This window comes from Scophthalmus maximus, chromosome 4, assembly GCF_022379125.1.
Source record: "Scophthalmus maximus strain ysfricsl-2021 chromosome 4, ASM2237912v1, whole genome shotgun sequence".
Taxonomy (NCBI): Eukaryota; Metazoa; Chordata; class Actinopteri; order Pleuronectiformes; family Scophthalmidae; genus Scophthalmus; species Scophthalmus maximus.
This window is the reverse complement of record NC_061518.1, coordinates 4,745,918-4,768,979: the sequence shown is the minus strand read 5'-3', so window position 1 is coordinate 4,768,979 and position 23,062 is coordinate 4,745,918. Positions and strand designations below refer to the sequence as shown.

General features: G+C 41.9%; 3 protein-coding genes across 7 annotated transcripts; 2 read left to right on the top strand and 1 right to left on the bottom strand.

The window, feature by feature from the left end:
• Positions 1 to 3,524: 3,524 nt before the first annotated feature.
• LOC118302614 (proteasome subunit alpha type-4) lies at positions 3,525 to 7,968 on the bottom strand. 2 transcript variants are annotated; one of them, XM_035628910.2, is made up of 9 exons: positions 7,893 to 7,968; positions 6,009 to 6,034; positions 5,878 to 5,920; positions 5,444 to 5,606; positions 5,262 to 5,339; positions 4,806 to 4,894; positions 4,452 to 4,582; positions 3,988 to 4,111; positions 3,525 to 3,761 (listed from the first exon to the last, which is right to left on the bottom strand). In XM_035628910.2, exons 2-9 carry the CDS (start codon positions 6,009 to 6,011, stop codon positions 3,607 to 3,609), a joined length of 786 nt encoding a protein of 261 aa, XP_035484803.1. In that variant the 5' UTR covers positions 6,012 to 6,034; positions 7,893 to 7,968; the 3' UTR covers positions 3,525 to 3,606. The 2 variants fall into 2 exon arrangements, with proteins under 2 accessions (XP_035484803.1, XP_035484802.1); XM_035628909.2 differs by lacking the exon at positions 7,893 to 7,968 and adding an exon at positions 6,777 to 6,909.
• LOC118302613 (solute carrier family 25 member 44) lies at positions 7,519 to 12,869 on the top strand. Of its 4 annotated transcripts, none has more exons than XM_035628908.2 (5): positions 7,519 to 7,735; positions 9,262 to 9,930; positions 10,044 to 10,171; positions 10,726 to 10,913; positions 12,734 to 12,869. In XM_035628908.2, coding segments are annotated over exons 2-5 (945 nt in total). In that variant the 5' UTR covers positions 7,519 to 7,735; positions 9,262 to 9,302; the 3' UTR covers positions 12,735 to 12,869. The 4 variants fall into 4 exon arrangements, with proteins under 4 accessions (XP_035484801.1, XP_035484800.1, XP_035484798.1 ...); XM_035628907.2 differs by having other exon boundaries at positions 12,731 to 12,866; XM_035628905.2 differs by lacking the exon at positions 12,734 to 12,869 and having other exon boundaries at positions 7,520 to 7,735; positions 10,726 to 12,432.
• A 1,189-nt stretch (positions 12,870 to 14,058) lies between these two features.
• Positions 14,059 to 22,965, top strand: LOC118302615 (cellular retinoic acid-binding protein 1). Its single transcript, XM_035628913.2, has 4 exons — positions 14,059 to 14,255; positions 16,461 to 16,639; positions 17,539 to 17,652; positions 21,941 to 22,965. The coding sequence occupies exons 1-4, from the start codon at positions 14,186 to 14,188 to the stop codon at positions 21,992 to 21,994; spliced, it is 417 nt and encodes a 138-aa protein (XP_035484806.1). The 5' UTR covers positions 14,059 to 14,185; the 3' UTR covers positions 21,995 to 22,965.
• Positions 22,966 to 23,062: the final 97 nt, after the last annotated feature.

Below are 23,062 nucleotides of genomic sequence, written 5' to 3'. Positions count from 1 at the left end.
TTACACTGCAGCAGATTGCCCAGCTCTCCCGGCCTGTTTCATCACAGTGGACAGTGTTTGGCTCCTACGCCTTCGCACAGAGTCATCCCAACATCCGCATTGTTCTGGGGGAGGACGATTTTGGGAGCTGGCAGAAGAGACCCCCCCCCTCAGGAGGAAGTGTGACAGAAATTAAATCCCGTGTCCTATACTAGTCATTTTGCAAGGATTTAAGAACCCCGAAGAAAAAGCGGGGATGTACGCGCGCCGGGCATCTGTCTGTGACCTTGTTCCAGGCCTGGCCTCACGAGAGGGAGGCCTGCGAGCGGCCCGAGTCATTCCGACGCCAAGGTCCTCCCACTCGACACTGTGAGAGCTCGTGTGAACACCATGACCTCACTGCGGCCGCCCTCTAAACGAATTAGGGCTGCTGACTTACAGTTTAGGTCCATGTGAGAATCCTCGCCGAAGGATCCAAGTCAAATGAAATAAGTTTTTCAGTGCAGGAGGCGAGGCCAAGTCTCTTTCTTCTCAGATACGACCCGCACACCTCAGTCGATAACGGGACAACGTCACTCAGAGTCGGCTAATGGATCCTTGGCAAGGAAATAACACTCGGCGCCCCTTTGTTCAGCATGCGTAATCAGGATGGAAGCATTAAACAGTTTATAACACACAATAATGTTGTAAATATCATTCTCTTATGAGGAAGAATAGAAAAGAATAAACTGTATTGCCACTTGCACGGTACAAGGTACTACAGGTACACAGTCAAAGAATTTAGCGATATTATATTAAATTATTACAACTGTGTTTTACTTTATTGTCATTAATCATGTGTTTATCCACCAGCCTCTACTTGTCCACAGTTTAAGCCGTTAATAACTTTGATTTTATAAACCTTTTACTTCACCGAAGGACATTTTACAGTAAATATAACAGCGAATTGTTAAGTAAATAGTCTAGGTCCATTAATAAACGCTGCGTAAAACTACTTTTACCAGTCGCTACTTTTGTTTTAAAAATAGCAGTTTTATGATTTTTCTCCATTTTGTGTTTCTGCTGTCTGTTTGCTGCTAAACATTCTAATTGCTGTGGCTGTTGCCAACAGACATGTGTGTATATGTTTTACTAGAGGTATTATCATAAAACTAATAGTCCAACATTTTTGTTTGTTGAATTTTCAAAAAAAAAAAATACATTTACTGACTACACCATCGCAAATGTCAAGCTTTTATGTTTTCTTCTTCTTCTTTATATCGCAATAAAGGGAATATCTCTGGATTTTTATGCCGGCTGCTTGAACAAAACAAGACACTTGAAGACTAACTAGATAGTTACCTTGTTAAGTAGTGCACAAATTGATTTATTATTCAATAAAAATGGTATTCAATTCAGCCTTTATTGATTGCATGTATATGCGTATGGTTGCAGGAGAGCCCCTATTTTCAGATTTGAGTCCAGTGGTGCCACTTTAAAGTGTTAAAGTGGACAACATGGACATTTTTACACTTATTGGGGATTATTAAATGTTTCTGTTAGAAGCCTTGGCATAATATATATTCATACTCAGTGCAGAATGTGAAAATGTTGTATGCGGGAAAGAGCGCCTTTATGTAGGGCTGCAGGCCCCGCTGAGGATATTGAGGTCGTGTCAGCAGCATTGTTTCTGGGAATGTGTGGGGGTATGAACAAACTGAGGGGGAGTTTACGCTCTACTGTTACACACAAACTACAAATGGTGGGTTTTTCAAAGGCCCGATTCATGTCACTGGGTTCAACGTACAGTATTTGATTTGTTTGTGGCCGTAAAAAAGGATGAGATTTCAATACAACAACGGGATATTATTCCGCCAGAATCACTTTTTCGGGCTACGGTGGTTGCACTGGGGGGACTTTGTTGCTTAGTATTTACAAAGTCCTGGCAACTGTCTGAAGCTGTGATTCACTGCATCCCCTGCTGCGGCTCCTTGCAGCTTTATTTTGGGTTAAGAATATTGCAAGAATTGTGTAAATGTCTGCTCAAGATCATTCCTGAAGTTTATCACTTGGGTCATTAATGGACAATTCTAAACTCGAGACGGTGAAAACATTTTAAAAGTGTAGCACAGACACAAGGCCCCTAGAAGCTAGACACCAACCTTGTAACGACCGTGTCATCACAGTACTTGTGCTACACAGCATCAACAGCTGACGTGACCACCTACACTGCGTGTAACCGAGTGCCCATTACGGGTAAAACAGACACCCAGTTCCTGACACGTTCCCCCAACTGCTCTTTGACCCAACGCACCTCACCAAGTGACATTTAAGATCACCGTCTGTTTGACTATAAAAAACTAACGCTTACAAGGTGAACATCTTAATCATATAGTCCATGACATCACCATGTAAGCACTGGTATGCCATGCGGGATTTATGTATAATCACTGTACGTGTAGCAATAAAAAAAACGCACTTGACATGAAATGTAATGAAAGTGGCAAAATTGTTGTCTTTGTCGGTGAATCGGCACTGACCAGTTGTTGTGTTCCGTATTTCTTGATGTTTGAATCCCATCCAAATTGATACTTTTTTCCCATAAAAAGCCTTAATAATAAATTCTGTTAATGTAGTAAACAGTATAACAAGAGGATATCGACCTTGTTGAAATTTCATCGATGAGCTCTGTCACCACCAAGTGGTGAGAAGGACAAATAACACAAGTGGAGATGACCGATTGAGACATGATGATAACTGGGCCTGTCAACACAAGAGACACACTGTTAGTTTACCGATCCAATGTTACATGGAACTGGTTTTATCTGATCACAAGACTATGTGAGAAAATTATTTATTCTAATACGAAATGCATCTCGATTTTGTATTCTTGTGTTTTACTGCATCAGGATATAAATGCCACTATATAAAATTTGTGAACTGTGACATACTTGTAGTAGAAGACTACTTGCCTACTCTGACGTATTTGGCTTTAAGGGTTGTAATCAATTTAGTTACTTTGTTAAATTAGCTGTCATCATTTTTTTTAAGTACATTATTAAAATAAAGGAACTCCAAAGAAATTGGAGGTGAATGGGACATTTATCAGGAAATAGTAAGTAAATGTATCATAGAAAAACTAAACAGACCGTGGTCTTATAGATTTCACCCATCATGCACCAGTAAAGGTGCATTCCTTGGCGCGACAGCGCCATCATGTGGCAAAACAAAAAACATCACTGTATAGCGAGTGTACTGTACATACTATAGTGCAAGGAAAAAAGAAACATGTTGAGCAGCAGTTTTAAGACGCTTTACAGTTTAAAATCATCTGAGCCGGCTTCTAGGTAATATGAAACTTAAAGGATCAGTAAAGACACTATATAGTTAGATTATTCATGATGTTGTCAAATTGTATAAAATGTAATATTTTGTCCACACCGTTAATATAGATGAAAGTGGGAATTTAAAAAAATTTCAATCAAAAGTGTGCCAAATCTGTTTTGAAGATGTGTGAATAAGAATGTCCCTTTTATTTTGTGACAAGGACACAGAGCACACGTCCGTCAATTTCCAAAATTTAATGTAAAACACAAAACAATACAGGAGTTGGTGATATGAGGGAGGGGAAAAATTTGATTTTTCTTATTATTTGTCCTTCTCCCTCTGCTCCTTGTCCTTCTTGTCCTTTTCAGTCTTGGCCTCTTCGGCCTCGTGCCGCTTGATGAGTTCCTCCACTTCTTTCTGTTTAAGAACCTTGATCTTGGTTTTCCCGTCTTTCCGTGTCAGGGTGGCGATCTCCACTGAGAGAGTACATTAGATAAACAGTTGTGTCATTGTAGTGTAGTTTTACACACTTAAAACTGATTTGGTAATAATGCAATCAACATATCCTAAATAACTTATTTCAGCAAAAAACACCTTGTCTATCTGTGTTTTTAGATGTAAGGAAGAAGAGTTGGCAATCCTTACTAACTTAGTTTAGTTACTGTAAATATATATGGAGTGAGTACAGTTTCTAATTGTCACCTTTTTCTGCCGAGAGCTTGCTGACATCCATGGTTTTGTTGAGGACTTTGACGGCCAAAGCCAGAGCAGAGGACAGAGTCATCTCTCCCTCTTTGAAGTCCTGCTTCAACATGGACACTGCAGCCTGAGGCCAAGAGGTCAACACATCAGACAACAAGGAAACCGACAAACAGCCTAACTGAACTCAACTCAAGTGTGATGCAAGAACTTGTTGCTTCAACTACTAGACTACACTCAAAAGAAGCGTTGGCAACTAAGCATTTTATGAAAAAATTTTAAAAGGCTACAGCATCAAATACTCCTGAGCCAAAACTGCAATAGTCATATTTCATGAAAGTGAAAGATGGTGTAAGGAATTCAAATTCAAAAACAATGATCACGTCTACTTCTTCTTATTACAACACTGTTCCTACTCTGAATGACCGTCTGGTGCGTCTGTTCAGATTCAGACATTTCGCACTTACAGCGCTGTTGTTGCCAATGCAGGTTGCCTTCCAGCCTCCATAGTTGCCGCTGGGGTCACTCTGGTACAGCTGGAAGCCGTAGTGTTTGTCCCAACCCATGTACAGCAGAGAGACACCAAACGGCCTCTTTCCTTTTAAGACAAAAGCACACAGCTGTTACACAGTGCCAAAACTCTACTATGGAAAATGTATATTCTGGTCGCTCGTGTACCAATATGACATTTTGGCAGACACCTGTAAATGACAATTATGTTGATCCCAAAGATCGTGTATAATTCGCCTGCCGGACTCCTTCAGCAACATTAAGGGATAATAATAATAAATGAAGATAAAACCAACTACTGTGCATCTTACCTCCAAATTGTGTGTAGGCTTGCTTGATGTCGCACAGGGCTGTGACCAGCTGCTCGCAGGGAATCGGCTCCTGGTACTGCAACAGATATCTGAAGAGAAATTTAACTGGTCAGCAGTTGGTGGTGAAATGTGATAAATGACTAGAAGTTTACACTCAGCAATAATGAATAAGACACTATTTTAGTCTTACACTCCTAACTTAACTAATGTTTTAGAAACTCATGTTTTCCAGTTCCCAAACGTGGTCTTGTTTATTTGTTTAATAAGAGTTGGAAACAAATATATACTAGATTATTGTCACTTTTCAACTGAACATTAAAATATTAAATAAGGGCACAAATACATTTGTTGATGAACTTACTTAGGTCCATATTTACAACAGACCTGGAATATCTCAAGGTGTACATGGGAAAAGCCTAAAATTTTCAGTGCTCAGTTTTCCGAACTCACTCTTACCTCTGTGCAATTAGCCGCAGCTCATTCGTCAGCACATTGGCATCCGATGTTATCCCAGCAACACTGCACGCCATGTCTCTGAAGAGAGACAAGCACAAACACACACAAGGCCACAGTATAATGTTAGAATAGCCGAGGCGTTTAATTTTCTAAATGCAAGTAATGCAGTTCGGTTCACTCACTCATTGAGCTTGTAGATCTTCTCAGAGAAGAAAACCTCGTCGAGCAGCTTGTGGATGTTGCGTCTCTCTGCTGCCAACAGCACGCCGTCGTTTGCTAGAATCCCCAGACACGTGCCGGCGTGACCGATTGCCTCCATGGCGTACTCCACCTGATACAGGCGTCCTGCAGATTATAGCCACACAAAGTCTCAACTGTCAATTTCAGACACTGGAAATCATGGAAAAGCAATATTTAATATACACAACCTTACTGAAAACTAGATTTGATATATTTGCCCCACAAATAGGTGATTAAAGAAGCAATTGCATACAGTAATGAACAATGCACACAAAATATGAGGCTTAGACTTTCAATATGATAATAATAGTGGAGGCACAATATTGCACGTTGTATTTGATCATCAAGTGTTTAAAAAAAAAAAACAGACACTTGCCTTCCGGAGAGAATATGGTTGTCCGTGAATCATATCTGCGAGACTAGGCGACAAGGGAAAAACATATAATATGTAACAGGTAAACTTTGTAAAGGAAAGTGATAATTCTGCAGATTAAAAAAGATACTTACCATTTTCTCAGGTCACTGGAACTGTCCTGCAAAATAGAAAGGAATAAAAACCTGTTGTTGTTATAAGTTAGGGCAACCAGCAGAAACCAGTAAGGGAATGCAATGTACAGTATATCAATTTTTTGCTACTTTATACTTCTACTACACAACATTTCAGAAGAAAACGATGTATTTTTTTTACTCCATTGCATTTAATCAATAGATTTAGTTACCACTTTAATTACTTTACAGGTAAGGGATGCACTTATACAATACAGCACCTGTCAGTCACAGGGAACAGTTTTGCATTAGAAGTATCAGTAAGGACCAGCCGATGACACCTCTGTATTCTGAGTTTATTTATTCCATCACTAAAGACTCTTTAAAAAGGAGTTTTTGTTCAGTTAGACATTTATTCTATTAGTGAAAACGCACAATGTGTAAGTTTCAGTTTCACTTAGAAACCATAAACCAAAATTGTGAGTAAACTTAAATTAGATTTCATAGATCAGCAAATAAACGCCTTTCCTTGTTTCATATAAAAAATGTTTCAAAGAATAGTTTTTAACTGTGGTCTTCCCTCCTCGTCTCGGTGTGTTGCAGCTAGCTAACTGATGCTACACAGAATGAATCTGCAATATCTCTGCTAGGTAGCATGCTAGCCTAGCTACCTAACTAGTTCCGATAGAAGGCTCCAGAGCTAGAACGCCACAAACTGAATCTATAGTCTACAGTGAGTTTAAAGTGAAACAACACTGTCGTAAAACTGTAATAATACTGAGTCGTTACCTTCGATGAAAACCTCTTTATTATTCCACTTTTAGCTCAGACAGAGCGCAGCTACACTTTCAGTTTGTTTCCTCACGCACACCCGGATGCTGTGTTAGTGAAGTAGCCGCTCAGCAGCGCCCCCTCTCAGTGGGAGGACCAAACAATCACGCTGCATTTACAGTGTGCAGTTCAATGACGAGTGGAAAGTTAAGGACTTTTCGAATGAGTACAGGTACTTTGTAGAAGCCAGTTCCTTAAAGCTCATGAAAATGAAACAGCCAAATCGCTCCTCAGACCTTATGATTCTTTGAAAAATATTTGAAAACTGCCCTCTAATTCACCAAGGGATTCTAATTTTCATTATTATTTTTCGTATTGTTATTTTTATTTTACAATTATTCATTTTGCATATTATTTATTTGCTATTTTTTGACACTTGTTTAATGTATCCTTATGTGCCCTGCCTGTTTTGTAAGGTTTAATATTACGATCTTAATGGCAAATATTATGTATATGATCTTTGTTCAATAACAACAACAAAAAACTTTGTAGAAGCCATCCACGGCTCACACATTATTCAAAAAATAGTTAGTCCTGATTATATATTGTAGTCACACAAGATAAAAAAGCCCAAATTAGCTTATTTTGTTTTTTTACATTATTTTGTAGCAGTCCATTATGACGTGAAATACAGAGAGTACAAGTCGTTATAAAGAACCAGATGGCCTGAACGCAGCACGCGTGTCATTGGTCGTCTCAGCGGCAGGGCGTTTGAATGGGAACAGGAAGACGTCTGACCGTTAGCTCACTACTAGCTAGGAGGTAGCTAACTCCACTGGAAACATCAACAGAAAAGTTATACGGCTACTGGCGGCTGTTAGATTCAATTCAGAGTTTTTAATCAGCTGTTGACACGATGTTTCAAGACCGAATCACACAAAGGACATGAGTCTGAAACAAACATCTGGTCCGAAGAGGTAAGTGTTTTTAAAAATGATGCTAACTCAATGCTAGCGCGCAGGACGCTAACGCACGACATTAGCGCATTCGGTTGATCGACACGAGTGTGTTTTCTTTAACAAGTGCGTCTGTAATAGTTTACTCTACTGTTTGGGGTTTAATAAGTGGTACTACCTTTCACACCGGTGCTCCTCCCGTTGCCCTCGGGTACACGGTGTCCTTTGACCGATGTTGTCACTGGGGTCAAACATACAGTGGTGAGATGTTTCCTGGATGTGATGTGACTCTCTCATAGAAAACACGAGACAAACTTATCATTGGGTTATTATTGCAAAGAGGGAGGAAAGAGATGAAGTGCTCTTATTATTATTTATTAATTGTGTTACATCACATTCGACTTCTATTAAATTCATGGGACCTTGCAAAATCCTAAAGCTCTACTACAAACACTTTGTGAGTTATGATTTTTTTTTTTAGAAGTTTGGCCTTTTAATCAAATTGTGATTCTTTGTGTGTGTGTGTAATCTATTATTTTTCACTGGATTGGGTTGAAGTTCGCACTGAGCAGCCAAGACTCCCTAAGGATAATGTACAACACGTATCCGTGTAAATAATTGTTGCTGAATGTGATCGAATGAAGTTTACAGTAGCCAAATATAGAATCGTTACTTTTCAAAAATGAACGCCTCCCCTAGCTTCCCACTTCCTTGCAACCACAATTTTCCTAAGGAGGGTTGTTTTAGTTTGCTTGAAACCTTTTGATGGTAAAGTGTTAAATGTTCATTGCCCTCATTACTCCTTCAGCATTAGATATCTTTTGAGTTTCTGATTGGCTGGTATTTGCTTCAAAGCAAATATCAGCCAATCACATGGCTTTGGAGCAAATATACAATGGTTGCGACAAAGTGAAAACTAGGGGAGGCATTCATTTTTGAAAATTAAAGAGTTTTCATTTGGGTACTGTACTATAAGTTGTTATTATTACTAAATTGTTGTTGTAATTCTTATTCTCTCGGGCATTATGAACTCTATCCTGTCTGCCATACAATAAAATGTTAATAAATGTTTAATCAACCCTAATTATAAGAAATTAAAATGTTCTGTAGTAGTCTTTAGGCGAAGAAGCAACTTCCACTTCCCCAGGGTGCTGTGGTATATTCTCTCAGCCCTGCTGTCAAAAGCTAGTCTGACCAGAAAATCCACTCAAACTCCCCCGACTCGTTTTTCGATTCCCCCATTACGTCGCCGTTGTGTCGTGTCTGTTGGTCTATAGACACAAATGTCGCAGGTATTTAGCTTATTGATGAGGAAACATTGTTGATGACAAACTACTGGTCCTGTGAGCGCAAGTTGGACTTTGTCATGGAGATCACGGTGGGACGTAAGTCAATCTCTCTTTTCCGGAGCCTTCAGCCACGTCCAATGTTGTCATCAGTGAGAGTTTGCTCAGTTTTCCCGGAGTTCTTAAAGACACATTTGCATACCGTATATATGTCGTATAGATTTGTATACTGACCACACTGTTGTTTTTTCATGCTGTCAGGCAGTAATTAGTCGGATGAGGCGGCACTTACAGCTGGCAGGATGCAGCAGAAACGGAACATCCAGATCATCGAGTGGGAGGACCTCGACAAAAGGAAGTTCTACTCCTTCGGGGTGTTCATGACTATGACCATCCGCGCCACCGTCTACCCGGCGACGCTCATTCGCACTCTGCTGCAGGTGCAGAGGGGCAAATCGCTCTACAGCGGCACGTTCGACGCCTTCTACAAGATCCTGCGGGCGGAGGGCGTGCGGGGCCTGTACCGTGGATTCATGGTCAACTCCTTAACGCTCATCTCGGGCCAGGCGTACATCACCACGTACGAGCTGGTGAGGAAGCACGTGTCCCAGTACACCGAGGACAACATGGTCAAGTCGCTGGTGGCGGGCGGCGCGGCCTCCCTGGTTGCCCAGAGCATCACCGTTCCCATAGACGTGGTCTCTCAGCAGCTGATGATGCAGGGCCAGGGGGAGCGCCTCACCCGCTTTCGACTCGACGCCAACACGGAGCCCGGGAAGCCCAAAAAAGTGTTTGGCCAGACCAGGAACATTATGTCTCAGATTTTTGCCGTCGACGGCTTACGAGGCTTCTACAGAGGATACGTGGCGTCCTTGCTCACTTACATCCCAAACAGTGCTGTGTGGTGGCCTTTCTACCATTTCTATGCAGGTTTGTAACTTGAACTACACTTCTCCAAATATCTTTGTTTGTTCCCTGACAATGAATTCCTCTTGTCCTCGCCCCATGGGTAATTAAGTATCTTTGCGTGTTATGTTCTGCAGAGCAACTCTCCAAACTGGCTCCCAGCGACTGCCCTCATCTGATCCTCCAAGCCATGGCCGGACCTCTAGCTGCTGCCACTGCCTCGACCGTCACCAACCCAATGGACGTGGTCAGAGCCAGAGTGCAGGTAACTTATCATTTACTGTACATCTGTCATAATACAGCAGGTGTCATGTTCGTTTGAGGCGACCATGTCGAATGAACGATTCATAGCACAAAAAAAGTCCACAGACAGTTTGATTAATTGTCATAATTATCAGTTTCCAAATTCTTCTACCAAAACATCTACATTTATTAATTTATTTTTCCCAGCTTGTAGTTAATTTACAATTATAAATTGCCATTGAATTACTATTTGCCATAAAATAACCAATATTTAGAATTTTTTAATAACTATGCAGACATTTGACATATTATGCAAAAACAAAAAAGCAGATATTAATCAAAATAATTCCACATATCATCCAACTTGTCACTTAGATGCTTTAACGCTGGTTTGTGGTACCAGACATAACACAACATGTCATTTATATACAGTGGCACTTTTCTAGTCTTATGGACCACTCAAAGTGCTTTACAGTAGAAGTCACATCCACCCATTCACACGACTCGAAATTCCGACCGTCTGGTTAGTGGACGTCCCGCTCTCTTCCCACCTGAGCCACAGTGTTTTTTGTTCAGGTCGAAGGGAGGACTTCAGTCATCGAGACTTTCAGGCAGCTGATCAAGGAGGAGGGCGTCTGGGGACTGACCAAAGGACTGTCGGCACGCATCATCTCCTCCACGCCCACCGCCATCGTCATGGTCGTCGGCTACGAGACGCTAAAGAAAATGAGTTTGCGACCGGAGCTGTTGGATTCGAGACACTGGTAAAAAAAAAAAAGACACTTGGATCTAGATGGTGTATGAACCATATACCATTTTTATCCCTCAGACTTCTGTGTAAAAACACTGGATGGGGAAAAAATCTTATTTAAGTCTGAATTTGACCTTCAATATTTAGTTAAGAAATATTATAGCCATTCAAAAATTCATACCAAGGGTTATAGTTTTTCTTTGTGCCGCTGCTTCAACCAGGGTTTTTGCTTTTTCTCAGTGCAAAATGAAAACTGAGATATTGTCTCATCACGGGACAATGAAGACAGATCGATGCAGCCGTAGTAGGATAAGTTTTCTATTTTCGCTCAACGCACACTACAGGTACAATCATATTTAAGCATCGTAGCATATTGGAGAAGAAGTGGAAGAGAAATCTTTGATAGTTTGTGCTGTCGTACCAAAGCCAATATTAAAAAAAAACCTGGTTTTGGAGAAGCTTCATAAATCATGATAACTCAATTACTTTAGATGTAAAAACAAATCTCTCCCACGTGTTTGTTTCCGTTCTCTCACCAAACTGGCGTCTGTTGTACAGTTCCGTTCTCCCGGCCTTTTTTTTTTCTCAGTTGCTGCCTTCACAGTGCGAAATCACGACTAACAATGTGAGTTTTATTTTTATTTTTTTTAAATCACTGAATGTGCGCGAGGAGAACATATGTTTATATGATGTGGTTTTATTTGTCCACTTATTTTGTCCTGTAAGTCAAAATAAAATCACTTTAAGAAATTCCATGCAAAACATTTTATCAGCATTTTCTTTTCTTCTTTTTTTACTATTTTGTCGTTGATTGGCATTGTAGAAAATATCGCAGCGATCAAGCTGGTTAAGAAATGGCCGATTTGGGGATGCTGCTCCGTCATGTTGAGCTGGAAGGAGCATCGAGCAGAAATGATGCCGCTTCGCTGCTGTGACAGTAAAAGTTTGAGTGCAATAAATGTCAATGTTTCCTCCTTTTTTCGGCACAAAATGTGATTGTACATTTCCCGTGAATCATGTGAATAACATCTCTTAAAAGATTGCATTTTTAACTAATTTATCTTTTCTGTTTTTTCGGCATCATGACCACAGTAGTGTTAGTTTTGTGCAGATGTCTTTTAAATAAAAGACGTCTGCTTTTGTTGCATTTTGTCGAGTGGAATTCATTTCAAAATGAAAAAATGTATAGTATAACATCAGATCCGGTTAATATTTAAAACTGATAAGAATTTGTGAGATTAGATGTTATTATGTCCTACAGAAAAAAAAGAATGGTAAGGGGCTGTTTAACTGATTGGAGGCAAATTCCTAAATCTGAAAGTTGTAGATGAAGGCCATAATAACCTATTATGTCCCATGCATTAAATTACATAAAGATGTGTTGTGAACATTAAGGCGATACCTGAATACTCTGGAACACCTTGTAGATTCAGTTGACTGTCGTGTAAAGATTCAGTTCTCATCGTGTGTCGTCTCGCTGTGTCCTGGTTCTAATGTTTGATCAATAAAACACAGCTGCTGTTTAATCCACATTAGGATCTGCTGTTTTTATTTAATTATTATTCATATTTCACCATTGACTTTATATTTTTTAAGAAATTATGTGGCAAGCAGATCTGTCAAGTCACATCTGTGGTAAAAAAAAAAAGGAAATGTATGTCACATCACATTAAGAGAATGAGAACTTAATAATCCCCAAATATTTTTGAAGGAGATTCCAGTATAAACATTTCAGCAATAAAAAAATCACACACACACGCAGGCACACACACACACACGCACACACACACACACTTAATGTTCACTTTCCCTTTTCCACTTTTTTTTTAGAAGAACTCCCCCCCACACTGAAACACCCAGAGACCAACAGACAAATCTACCGATGAATGAAACGAGCGAGGCCTGGTGAAGACGGCGGAGGCCTTCGTTTGAGCTGACACTTCCTGGCGCGATGGCCGAGCGCCCCCTTGCTCTGCTCTGCACATTAATTATCAAGTATGTCTGGAAGGCACTTTGTCAAAAAGACTGATGAGGGGGGGGGGGGGGCGTCAGAGAGGGAACATGTCTGACTGGCCGGGGGGGTCAGAGGAAGGGCCTCTCGTTCTCGAGGGGACGTAACGGTGGTAGCTGTGCAAGTGTGTGTGTGTGTGTGTGTGTAATACGGTGTGGATCTATGTATTTAAACAAATGTTTCATCATGTCGCCTGTCTTTAAATCACACTCAGATGTCTACATGCTCACTGAAACTTTTTGTACTTGCCGTAATGGTTCCCTCTCTCCATACGGACAGTGAAATGATTCCCCCAATCATCCCTCCTCACAAGGTTCTGTAGGAGACAAGGGACAATATCCTACGTTCTTGTTCTGCGCACAAAATTGATTCTAAAATTCAGCAGTGCCGTATTAACTTTCTGAGGGGCCCACAGGGCAAAAAAAACAAACATTTTTTGGGCCCCAATGTTCCACCACTATACATGAGTGTGTCTTAATGTCCCCACAAACACCCAGAAAGGAACCAGCTCCCTGAAGCTGAAAGGATTTATCCATTAGCCAATTAAAAGAAATCTAATTCTGCAATATATCCGACGAGCAATAAACCATTTAAGCTCATTTGACCGAATGTTCTCTGGGGAAAAAACTTCTCTGTAGTGAATCTTCCCACTTTTCTATGACGGTTAATTCAAAGTTATGATTTTTGAATGTAAGTCTGACAAAAAAAAGAAGTCAGGTGAGTATGTTCACATGGGGTCTAGGGAATAATGATGGGCCAAGTCCTCCTGTGGTCCTTGGTTTTCTGTGTGAATTATGCAGTTTGATAAAAACACTTATGAAGTTTCAGACACAGTCACTGTATCTCCAATGCAACCAAAAGTGTCTCCCTCATTAGATGGTGGGTGGGGTTAACACAAACGCTCCGTGTGGAAGGGAAAAGCAGACGATGGGGCCAGTGAGGTAAATGATAAATGCACCAGTGAATTCCACAAACCCTCAGAGTCAGAAGGGAGAAATCGAGACCCTTTCAACCAAAACATACTTTTGCGCTATCAAGAAAAGAAATCTTGTGATGAGAAGGAATCACTAAGAACATGTGTGTGGGAGAGGAAGCCGGGGGGGGGGGGGGGGGTTTGGTCTGGGCCGAGTGAGGAGGAGGAGGAGGAGGAGGGAGCACGGGGACAGACGAAGGGAAGGAGGAGAGAGAGAGAAGGAGTCTGGATAAAGGCAGCGGAGGAGACGGCAGACGACGGCTGATACACACACAACAAACCAGAAGACCACAGGGAAAAAATGCCCAATTTTTCCGGCACCTGGAAAATGAAAAGCAGCGAGAACTTCGACGAGCTGCTCAAAGCCCTGGGTGAGGACCATCTACTCATTCTTTCATGAAGGCTTCAATGTGTTGAAGTGGGAGTGGGCGTTTTCCAAAATCATCCAGGGGCTGAACATCGAATGAATGAGTGGTCTATTATCTGCACTGTAGAAAAACCACACCTGGAATGCAGACATTAGTCTGCAATTAACGTTCATTTTGAAAACGCTCGCAGAGTTGAAATGTGATTTTTAATAAATAGTTTTTGGAACATTAATTAAAAAACCTTCTTTACAGAGAGCTGAGAGCTCGCCCACCTCACACCCGCCACCCACGCACTGATTGGACGGACCGGCTGTCAATCACGCTAAGCACGTTCCGACCTATACCGCGCTCAATCGTCTATTTCACTCCGGGCGAGATCGCGATTTTACGAAATGCAACATCGCGCTGTATTGAAGAAGACTTGAAACTAGAGGTCGGGACCTTGAGCTCCTCAGGAAAATGTTTTTTTCCGGACGTTATAAATCAAGTCGGAAGCATTTTCTTTTAAATAATCAGCAGAGTCGCCCTCTGCTGGCGATTCCAGAGAACACAGGCTTTCAGGCACTTCCGCGTCGGATTCATTTTCCAGTCCAGTGACTACGTCCATTTTTAATACGGTCTAAGCGTCTTATTCCAAAGTGGACAACAACTGTTCCTCATCAAACACGCCAATGCCGAGTTTGAGAGATGGACGACTGGAGATGAGGAACAGACCAAAGTGCTCTCTCATCTAATTGTTTGCACTGTAACTGTGTGACGGGGGGGTTTAATCACTTTTTCCACTCGCTGGGAAGGCGGGGTCCATCATGATCTATCGGAGAGCTAAACAAAGCAAACAGAACCAGCATTCCTCCCCGTCACCACCTCGCCGCGGCGCGCTCCACACAGCATCTGCTGATGAAACAAGTCTCGCTCGCAGCAGCTGGAGGAAAAACTTCACGGCTTTGTTTCTGATATCTGTCGCCTGTCAGCGACACAAAACGTGATTTGTTGTCCCTGTGATATGACTCCGTCCTTATACACCGACCTCTATACAGTTCCGTGAAGTAAGTCAAGATTCGTCTGTGAAACACAAACTCTTGATTTTTGTTTTTCTTACATCTCTTTCTGGTGCCGGAGAAAGAAGAAGAAAAAGAAAAAGTTGAGGTGACACATCTCAGTGTCAGATGAGAAGCATCGGAGGGGCGAAACATAAGCACGTGCTGTTTATGCCCAAATCAGGCGATGCTAACTTTTTAATTAAAAAAAATAAATTATATTGACCTTATTAACATGTCATTTATACCAAATGAGGATGAACAAGATGTAGACCGTGTCTTTAATATTATTGGATGCAAAAGTTAATACAACGCAAAATTACAAAATGTTCCTGTCTTAGTGACGTCATGACGTCATTCACACCATATGATCATTAGTTATTTTTCAATCTGAATAATATCTAGGTCGTATCCTAAAATGCAGAAATATTTAGTCGTTTTCTAAATTTTGAGTGACTTCTTCTCGATGTCGCTTATCATATTACATCATATGATTGGGGAATTGATTGAGCTGCATCCAACGATTATTTTCATAATCGATTAATCTGTCGATTATTTTCTCGATTGATCGATTAGTTGTTCGGTCCATAAAATTTCCCAAAACCTCAAGATGATGTTTTGTTTTGACCACACAACAACTATATATTCAGTTTACTGTCACAGGGGAGCAAAGAAACCAGAAAATATTTACATTGAAGAAGCTGAAATCAGAGAATTTTGAATTAATCGATTATCAAAATAGTTGGCGATTAATATAGTAATCGATTACTAATCTATTAACTGTTGCAGCTCTATTTGGGAATACTTTTCTGACCAATATAAGCTTTAAGGTTGTCTCTCTTTTATTTGCAGGGGGTTTCTTGAAAAAAAAAATGTTTTGGAGCATATTTTTGTTGACCTTGACCTCTGACTGATCATTTCCAAAAGACAGTCATTTGGAGATGAAGACCCTTCCAAAGTAATATTCCCATCAACTTTCATCCATGCTTTTTTAAAAAAAAAAAGTTATTTTGTCAAAATACACACAAAGAGGCAAGAAACCCTGTACCCTGCCCCTGGGTATCCTGCGCAAAGAGAAAGTGGTTCTTTCCAAATTCGTGTCTGTGGCAGAAAGCGGTCCATCAGTTCGGTTCACCGGCCGGACGTAAAACAGGCTGACTCTTGTTTTCAGGCGTGAACTCCATGCTGCGGAAGGTGGCAGGGGCGGCTGCGTCCAAGCCCCAGGTGGAGATAAGGCAGAGCGACGAGCGCTTCTACATCAAGACCTCCACCACCGTCCGCACCACGGAGATCAACTTCCTCGTCGGCGAGGAGTTCAGCGAGGAGACGGTGGACGGCAGGAAGTGCAAGGTGATTGAATCGACATGTCCGACTCTTTTCTTTTGACACATTCACCCGTGACCTTCTTTCTGACGACTGATGTTGAGAAAATCTGGAGGTAGAGAATGAGAAGAAGGGTGCTGGAAGGATCTAGGATTAAAAAACAAGAGCACAGACCTCTAACAAGGCTGAGCAATCCCCCCCCAGGGCTGTTTCACCTTCGGGAAAGTCCTGCTTTCTAAATCAGTATCTTCCATCCGTCCATCCATTATCTATGCCGCAGCCGCTCGGGTCAATCCCAGCTGACAAACAAGCATTCACACCTAAGGTCAATTTAAAATCTCCAATTAACCCGACCCCAATCTGCATGTGTTTGGTCTGTGGGAGGAAGCCGGAGAACCCAGAGGAGAACCCACGCATACATACACGGGGAGAACATGCAAACTCCACACAGAAAGGCCCCGGTCTATTGGAATTGCATATGCATATCCATCCATAACTTTTTGCATAAATCCTTTCAAACAAACATAGGAACAAACAGAACCAATGACATTAGTTCCACGGCAGAGGTCAAAACAAGTGTCGGATGTTGCATGTTCCCACCGGCACCTGAACACATCGACCCCCAAAAAGACAGAAAAACTGTCAAACCCGTCAACTTAATATCAAATATCTCCATTGACCTCAGATATCAACAAGCTGTTCCGGCACTAAGGGGGAGACAGGTGACGACAAGCAGATGCACAATCGTAAAAAAAAAACTGTAATTCCTCATAAGTGGCAGGCATTAGTTCATGAGTCTGACATGATCCTTTGGACGGTCCCCACTGGTCCCCCGTCTCACCGCTGACATCCCGTCCCGTCGGCCAGGCGAGACTGGGATGAATCAGAGGTTGAATACGGGTTGAAAACCTGCTGCTTCTCCACAGAGCTTGGCCACCTGGGAGACGGAAAACAAGATTTACTGCCAACAGACCCTGCTGAGCGGGAGCGGTCCCAAGACCTTCTGGAGCCGAGAACTCCGGGGGGACGAACTGGTGCTGGTGAGTGGCGCCGGGACCTTTTTCTCTGACTGGACGAGTCAGATGTAGTAAGGTGCCACGCTGCACCCAGAGACGGTCACACCTTAAAGTCGAGTCTCTTTGGGATCATCCATCTTTGGTTCATTTTTTCTCTCCTTCATATCGTTGGGATTCCCAAAATGCTCCCACACCCCGTCAGTCAGGAGAAAGAGATCGACGTCTTCGTCCAAAGTCTGCGCGCACATCAGTGTGCAGATGTTTGGACGCGTTGCCTCAGTGGGAGGAGGTGTCACATTTGGAGGTCGCCGTCTTCAGCCACATGGGCCATGTCTTTGCTGTTTCTACTTCTCTTCTCTTTCTTTCTGCCAAATACCAAAAAACAATTTCTCAACATTGGTCAAAAACACAATGGAATAGTTGGACATTTTGGGAACAAGCAACCCATTCACATTCTTGGCAAAACGTAGAAGGATGAAGATTTATGCCTTTCTCATATCTGCATGGCAAATATGAAAGCGCCGGCTGTCGCTTGAATTCGCAGAGAGATCGGAAGAGATGAGGAAAACAGCTGTAGACTGATGCTGAGCAAAGGAAAGAAAATCCACCTTACAGTACGTCTTGAGTTCACTTATTGATCAGCTGTTTCATTTGTATAAAAACTACAATATAAATACACTATGTTTTGGGGGAGAAGATAATTACTTAATTTTTTTTACTTATTATACTTATTTTTAAATTTTCAGAACAATTATGAAAAACATTAACAGGTTCCAGATTGTGCAAATGTGAATATTTTCCAGTTTTCTCAGTCCTCTGATCGTGATATGAACGTGATTATAATATAATATTTTAATCTGTATTTTTTTCAAGCAAAAATGGAAATTATTGTTAGTTAGGGGGCTATTTTTTTTCCCCACTGGGGGTTTTTGTGAGGATAAAAAAAAAACATGCATCTTCATATTAACTGCACAAACTCAACAGACGTATCCATCTTCCCGTTGCCCCGGCGATGGCGGTCACGCCGACGGAATCCAGGCAGGCGCGGACACTGAAACCAGACAGATGGCCAAGAGAGGCAGTAACTGGGTGGTGACCGCAGATGTGGAAATGATCAAATGATCTGGTCAATATTTATTCACAACATACGGTGAACTCCCATGGCCATATTTCTGTCTCTTGCCAGTCCAGGGTGTGGCATAAACACGCCTGTTCATATTTAAAAAAGAAAAGGAGAAAAAGAAAAGCTTCTGACACGAAGGCCACGTTTTTGTTTTTCTTGTGATGTGATTTTTTTTCTAATTCAGAAAGGGAAAGAGAGCAAAGTGGATTGTCTGGTTCAGTGTGCGGCGACGCCGTTCGAGCGAGCTGCAAAAAAAAGGGGGAAACTAGATTTTCAAAAGGAGCGAAGCAAGAACTTCTCACTGACACGCGCTTGTCGTTACGACTCCGCTGCGTTCCGCGCAGGCGCTGCCCGATCTTGCGTCCGTCAGAGACACTTCTCCCGCCGGCGGGTCCTGGTCCGGATCCAGAACGCTGAGACAAGACGTTTCTTTGCTGTAAACATCTGGGATTTTAACGTTGCGTGGATTTTATTGGCCAGATGGACGACAACGGACGGAGTGCAGTCTGGGGCCTTTGATGAGGAAAGTGCTCTTTCGCCGACTGACTGTGACTGACCTCCGCAGAGGCAATCTGGGGGAAACGCTTGCGAGAGTAATTTGGACGGCACGCAGGTTTTCAAACGGCGAACAGGGACGCAGGCCGGGACCAAATGTGTTTTCAGTCAAGACAAGGGTGTGTTGCACGTCTGTCCACGTTGGAGCGATAGGATGTAATCTGAGCGGCATGTGGGGTTTAACCATTGGGGAGGGGACTTTTCACGTGACACCAGTGAGAAAGGAGCGCTCCCATATATATTCCCCGCCGTCCAGCGACTCAAACACAGCGCCTACTGCATCATTTCGAGTTTCAGACGGGGATGATGTCGAAGCAGAAATATTTGGCCTCGACAGACGAAACAGTCTGGAGGCCCCGGGTCAGCAGCCGCACACGTCACTCAAGTGGGCCGACATCTCCAAAACGACATGCTTCAGAGAGAAAAACGACTTGATGAAAACAAGACAAACGACGCATGAAGGCCGACAGCGGCGTACGATGATCTGTAATCCGTGCGGTTACTCCCCCCCCCCCCCAAAAAAAGAAGAAAATATAGATAAAATATCCTTTGTAAAGTTGAATAGTTGTTCACTTTTGCTCGCACATTTCCTCGTGTTTGCAGGTCTGAAGTAGGGCTGCGGCTATTGGTCGATTATATGAAAACAATATGTCATGTGTGAGGTTATTCATGTCCCCTTTCAAACAAAAATGACAAATGTCCCAGCGTCTTCAATTTCAATATTTGCCATTTCCCCTCATCTTTATATTGTAGTTGATGAAATCAGTTTGGGTGTTGGACCGTTAGACGGACAGTACAAGAAGACAGAAGACCGGAGCTGCGACAGTTAATCGATTAATCGATGAGTAATCGACTTCTAAATGAGTCACCAAGTAATTTGATAATCGATTAATCGGTAGAAGTAGTTTTTATGAAAAAAAAGGATAAAAAAAGGTCAAAATTCTCTGATTTCAGCTTCTTAAATGTGAATATTTTTCCTCTGTGACAGTGAACTAAATATATTTGGTGTGTGGACGAAACAAAACATCATCTTTTTGGTTTTGGGGAAACACAATCCACATTTTTCACCATTTTATGGATCGAACTAATCGATTGATCGAGAAAATAATCTACAGATTAAACGATTATGAAAATGATCGTTCGTTGCAGCCCTACAGAAGACGTTCATTTCAATGAAATTTGTTAAAAAAACAAACAATTAATTTATATATATTGAAAAAAAAAGGAAGACTAATCAATTATGAAAGTAATCATCACACTTCGGACCCTAGGGCTAAAGTGACACGGATGTTTATTTTTCCAGTAGAGGCAGAACAATAAATTGAAAAATTGTCTGAAAGAACCAGTTCAATATTATGTTACTTGATAAACACGCTGCTCGTTAATATACAGGGAACTAAACATGTAACACCATCCCATCAGTTCCCTCTCCTCCCTGATCGATCCTTCTGCCACGAACAGAAACATCAAACTTGAACAAGAGGACTCAGAGTCCCCCACCCATACTGTCCCCAAAAAAATCCGGCTCCCTCTCAAAACGGATTTCACCTGTCAACCACGGCTGAGTTTACTCATCTTCAGTGAAAGTTTCCATGAAAATCCCTGCGTAACTTTTCCCAGCAATCCTGCCGACGGACAAAAAAGAAGCACACCCTCCGGGGCGGGGGTGACAGAAGCAGCAGCCAGCGGATGAGGCAATTAGGCTCCCAGGGAGCGACGGGTGGACGTGGGGCTTAATGAAGACAACATGTGGCGGCCGATCGCTGATCCAAGATCCAAGATCCAAGATGTGATGTAGAAACCTTTTGGGGAGACAAAGGCCTCAGAATGAAAAGCTTCTCTTTTATTTGTCCGTGCAAAGAACCTCATAAACCTCCTTTTCACTTCAAGCCAATAAATGTTGATTTAAAAAAAAGAAAAGATTGATGCATTGGCTAGTTTATATGATGGCGGTGTTGCAGGTCCAGATCTGTGTGTCCACCTCGTGTTGCTCGGCTCTAAGTGGCCTCATTGATCACACTGCTGAGAAAAAGCCAGCGAACCCGAATGTTTCCTCCAGTGAACGTCTCCCTCGGCGTCACAGATGGAGCCGCGGCACATCCATTTTTTTGTTTCTTCCGGCGCCGGCCGGTCGGCGTCCCCCATCCCGCCACGCTGCATGACCCAAGATAACGATGATGCGTGGCGCTGCTACGCCCCCTGGGACGACAATAAATCTTTGGAAACACACATTCACACAAACCCAACCCAGGGATTCCAGTTTTTCTCATTAGGCAATAAGTAGTGGAAATATAGAACAACAAATCACATATAACATGGCTCAGGAAGAAGAGCTGTAGTCTGTTCTGTAACTAAGGTGTCAACCGATAATTATCTTCACTGTTGATTAATCTGACGTCTGTTTTCTTCATTGATCTTTTAACTTTTTCATCCATAAAACATCAAAATGTATTGGGGGGGGAAAAGCTCCTGTTAAAACTTTCATCAGAGGTTTTTGTGTTTTGTCGATTTCTGTTGATTGACTGATCGATTAATCAATGAATCTTTGCGGCTCGTTTCGCAAAAGGAAATTGAAACCGCGGAAGTGAACCGTGATAATACAGCTGACGGAGTGAAATGGTTTTTTCGTTTCAGATCTTCGGAGCGGACGAGGTGGTGTGCACGAGGATCTACGTGCGCAACAAGTAATCCGCCAGTGTCTCGACTGTGGGCGTGGAATCTTCACAACGACAAATTAAATATATATCTCAGATAATCGGTTCTGACATTCAACGTCTCGCATCTTTATTAAATCACGATTTCAGTTGAATATAACTGCTCCCCCCCCCCCCCTTTTTGTATAAAAGTTTGCTTGCATTAGAAATTAAATGAACAAAGAATGTTTGTGTTTGTTATGTTGTTCATTTCATGTTTTAGATTGTGGGAAAACCTAAAAGACCAAGAAGGTGTTGGACAACCACAAGTAGTGGGCTATATTCCATGTGCAGAAAAAATACATTCATTGAAATGGTTTCTGCACAAATCACTGACTAAAACTGAACTCAAATTACATTTCTATTACCATATAGAACTATTATCGATAGGAATTTTTAACCTGTTTCACCAAGAATGTATTGACATTAATCACATTTTTGTCAGTTTCCAATTTATCCCTTGTAGTGTGTGCGACAAAAATTCCTCCAAATATCTCTCATCACCTGGATAAGTGGCAGAAAGTATGCTGTTGTTTTCTTTGGAGACAACTAAAATTAATATCTTAAAGGCCCCGGGCAACAGCCTCTACCCCCTCTGTGCGTGACGGCTGCAGAACGTCTTGGTTTTCATTTTGGCAAAACCAGTTTGAGGAACAGGTTGAGTCTCGCTGCAGCGCTCGCGTCGTCTAGAGTTTCAGCATCTCTCAGCAAAAAAACAAAACAGAAAAAACAGTGAAAAGATCGGTTGACAGTCACGTTGACATCCGATTGGCAACATCACACAAAACACCTATTGATATATATTTAATGTCTACGCTTTATGAAACAGGCATTCAAAAAGTATAACCAGGGTGGGTACAATTTGGGACAATTTCCTGCCGCTTTCTTCATACGTGAGCGAAAAAGTCCACGTTCCGTACATTACCCACAGTTCATGTCTGTAAACCAGCATGTGAGTTGTAAACCAAAAATCACGAGACTGCTTTTTACTTCTAACAAAACGAAATCCAACATTGTGTCGTGGAGCTGCAGCAGTTCAACCAGACGTTCTCGAGAGCCGCAG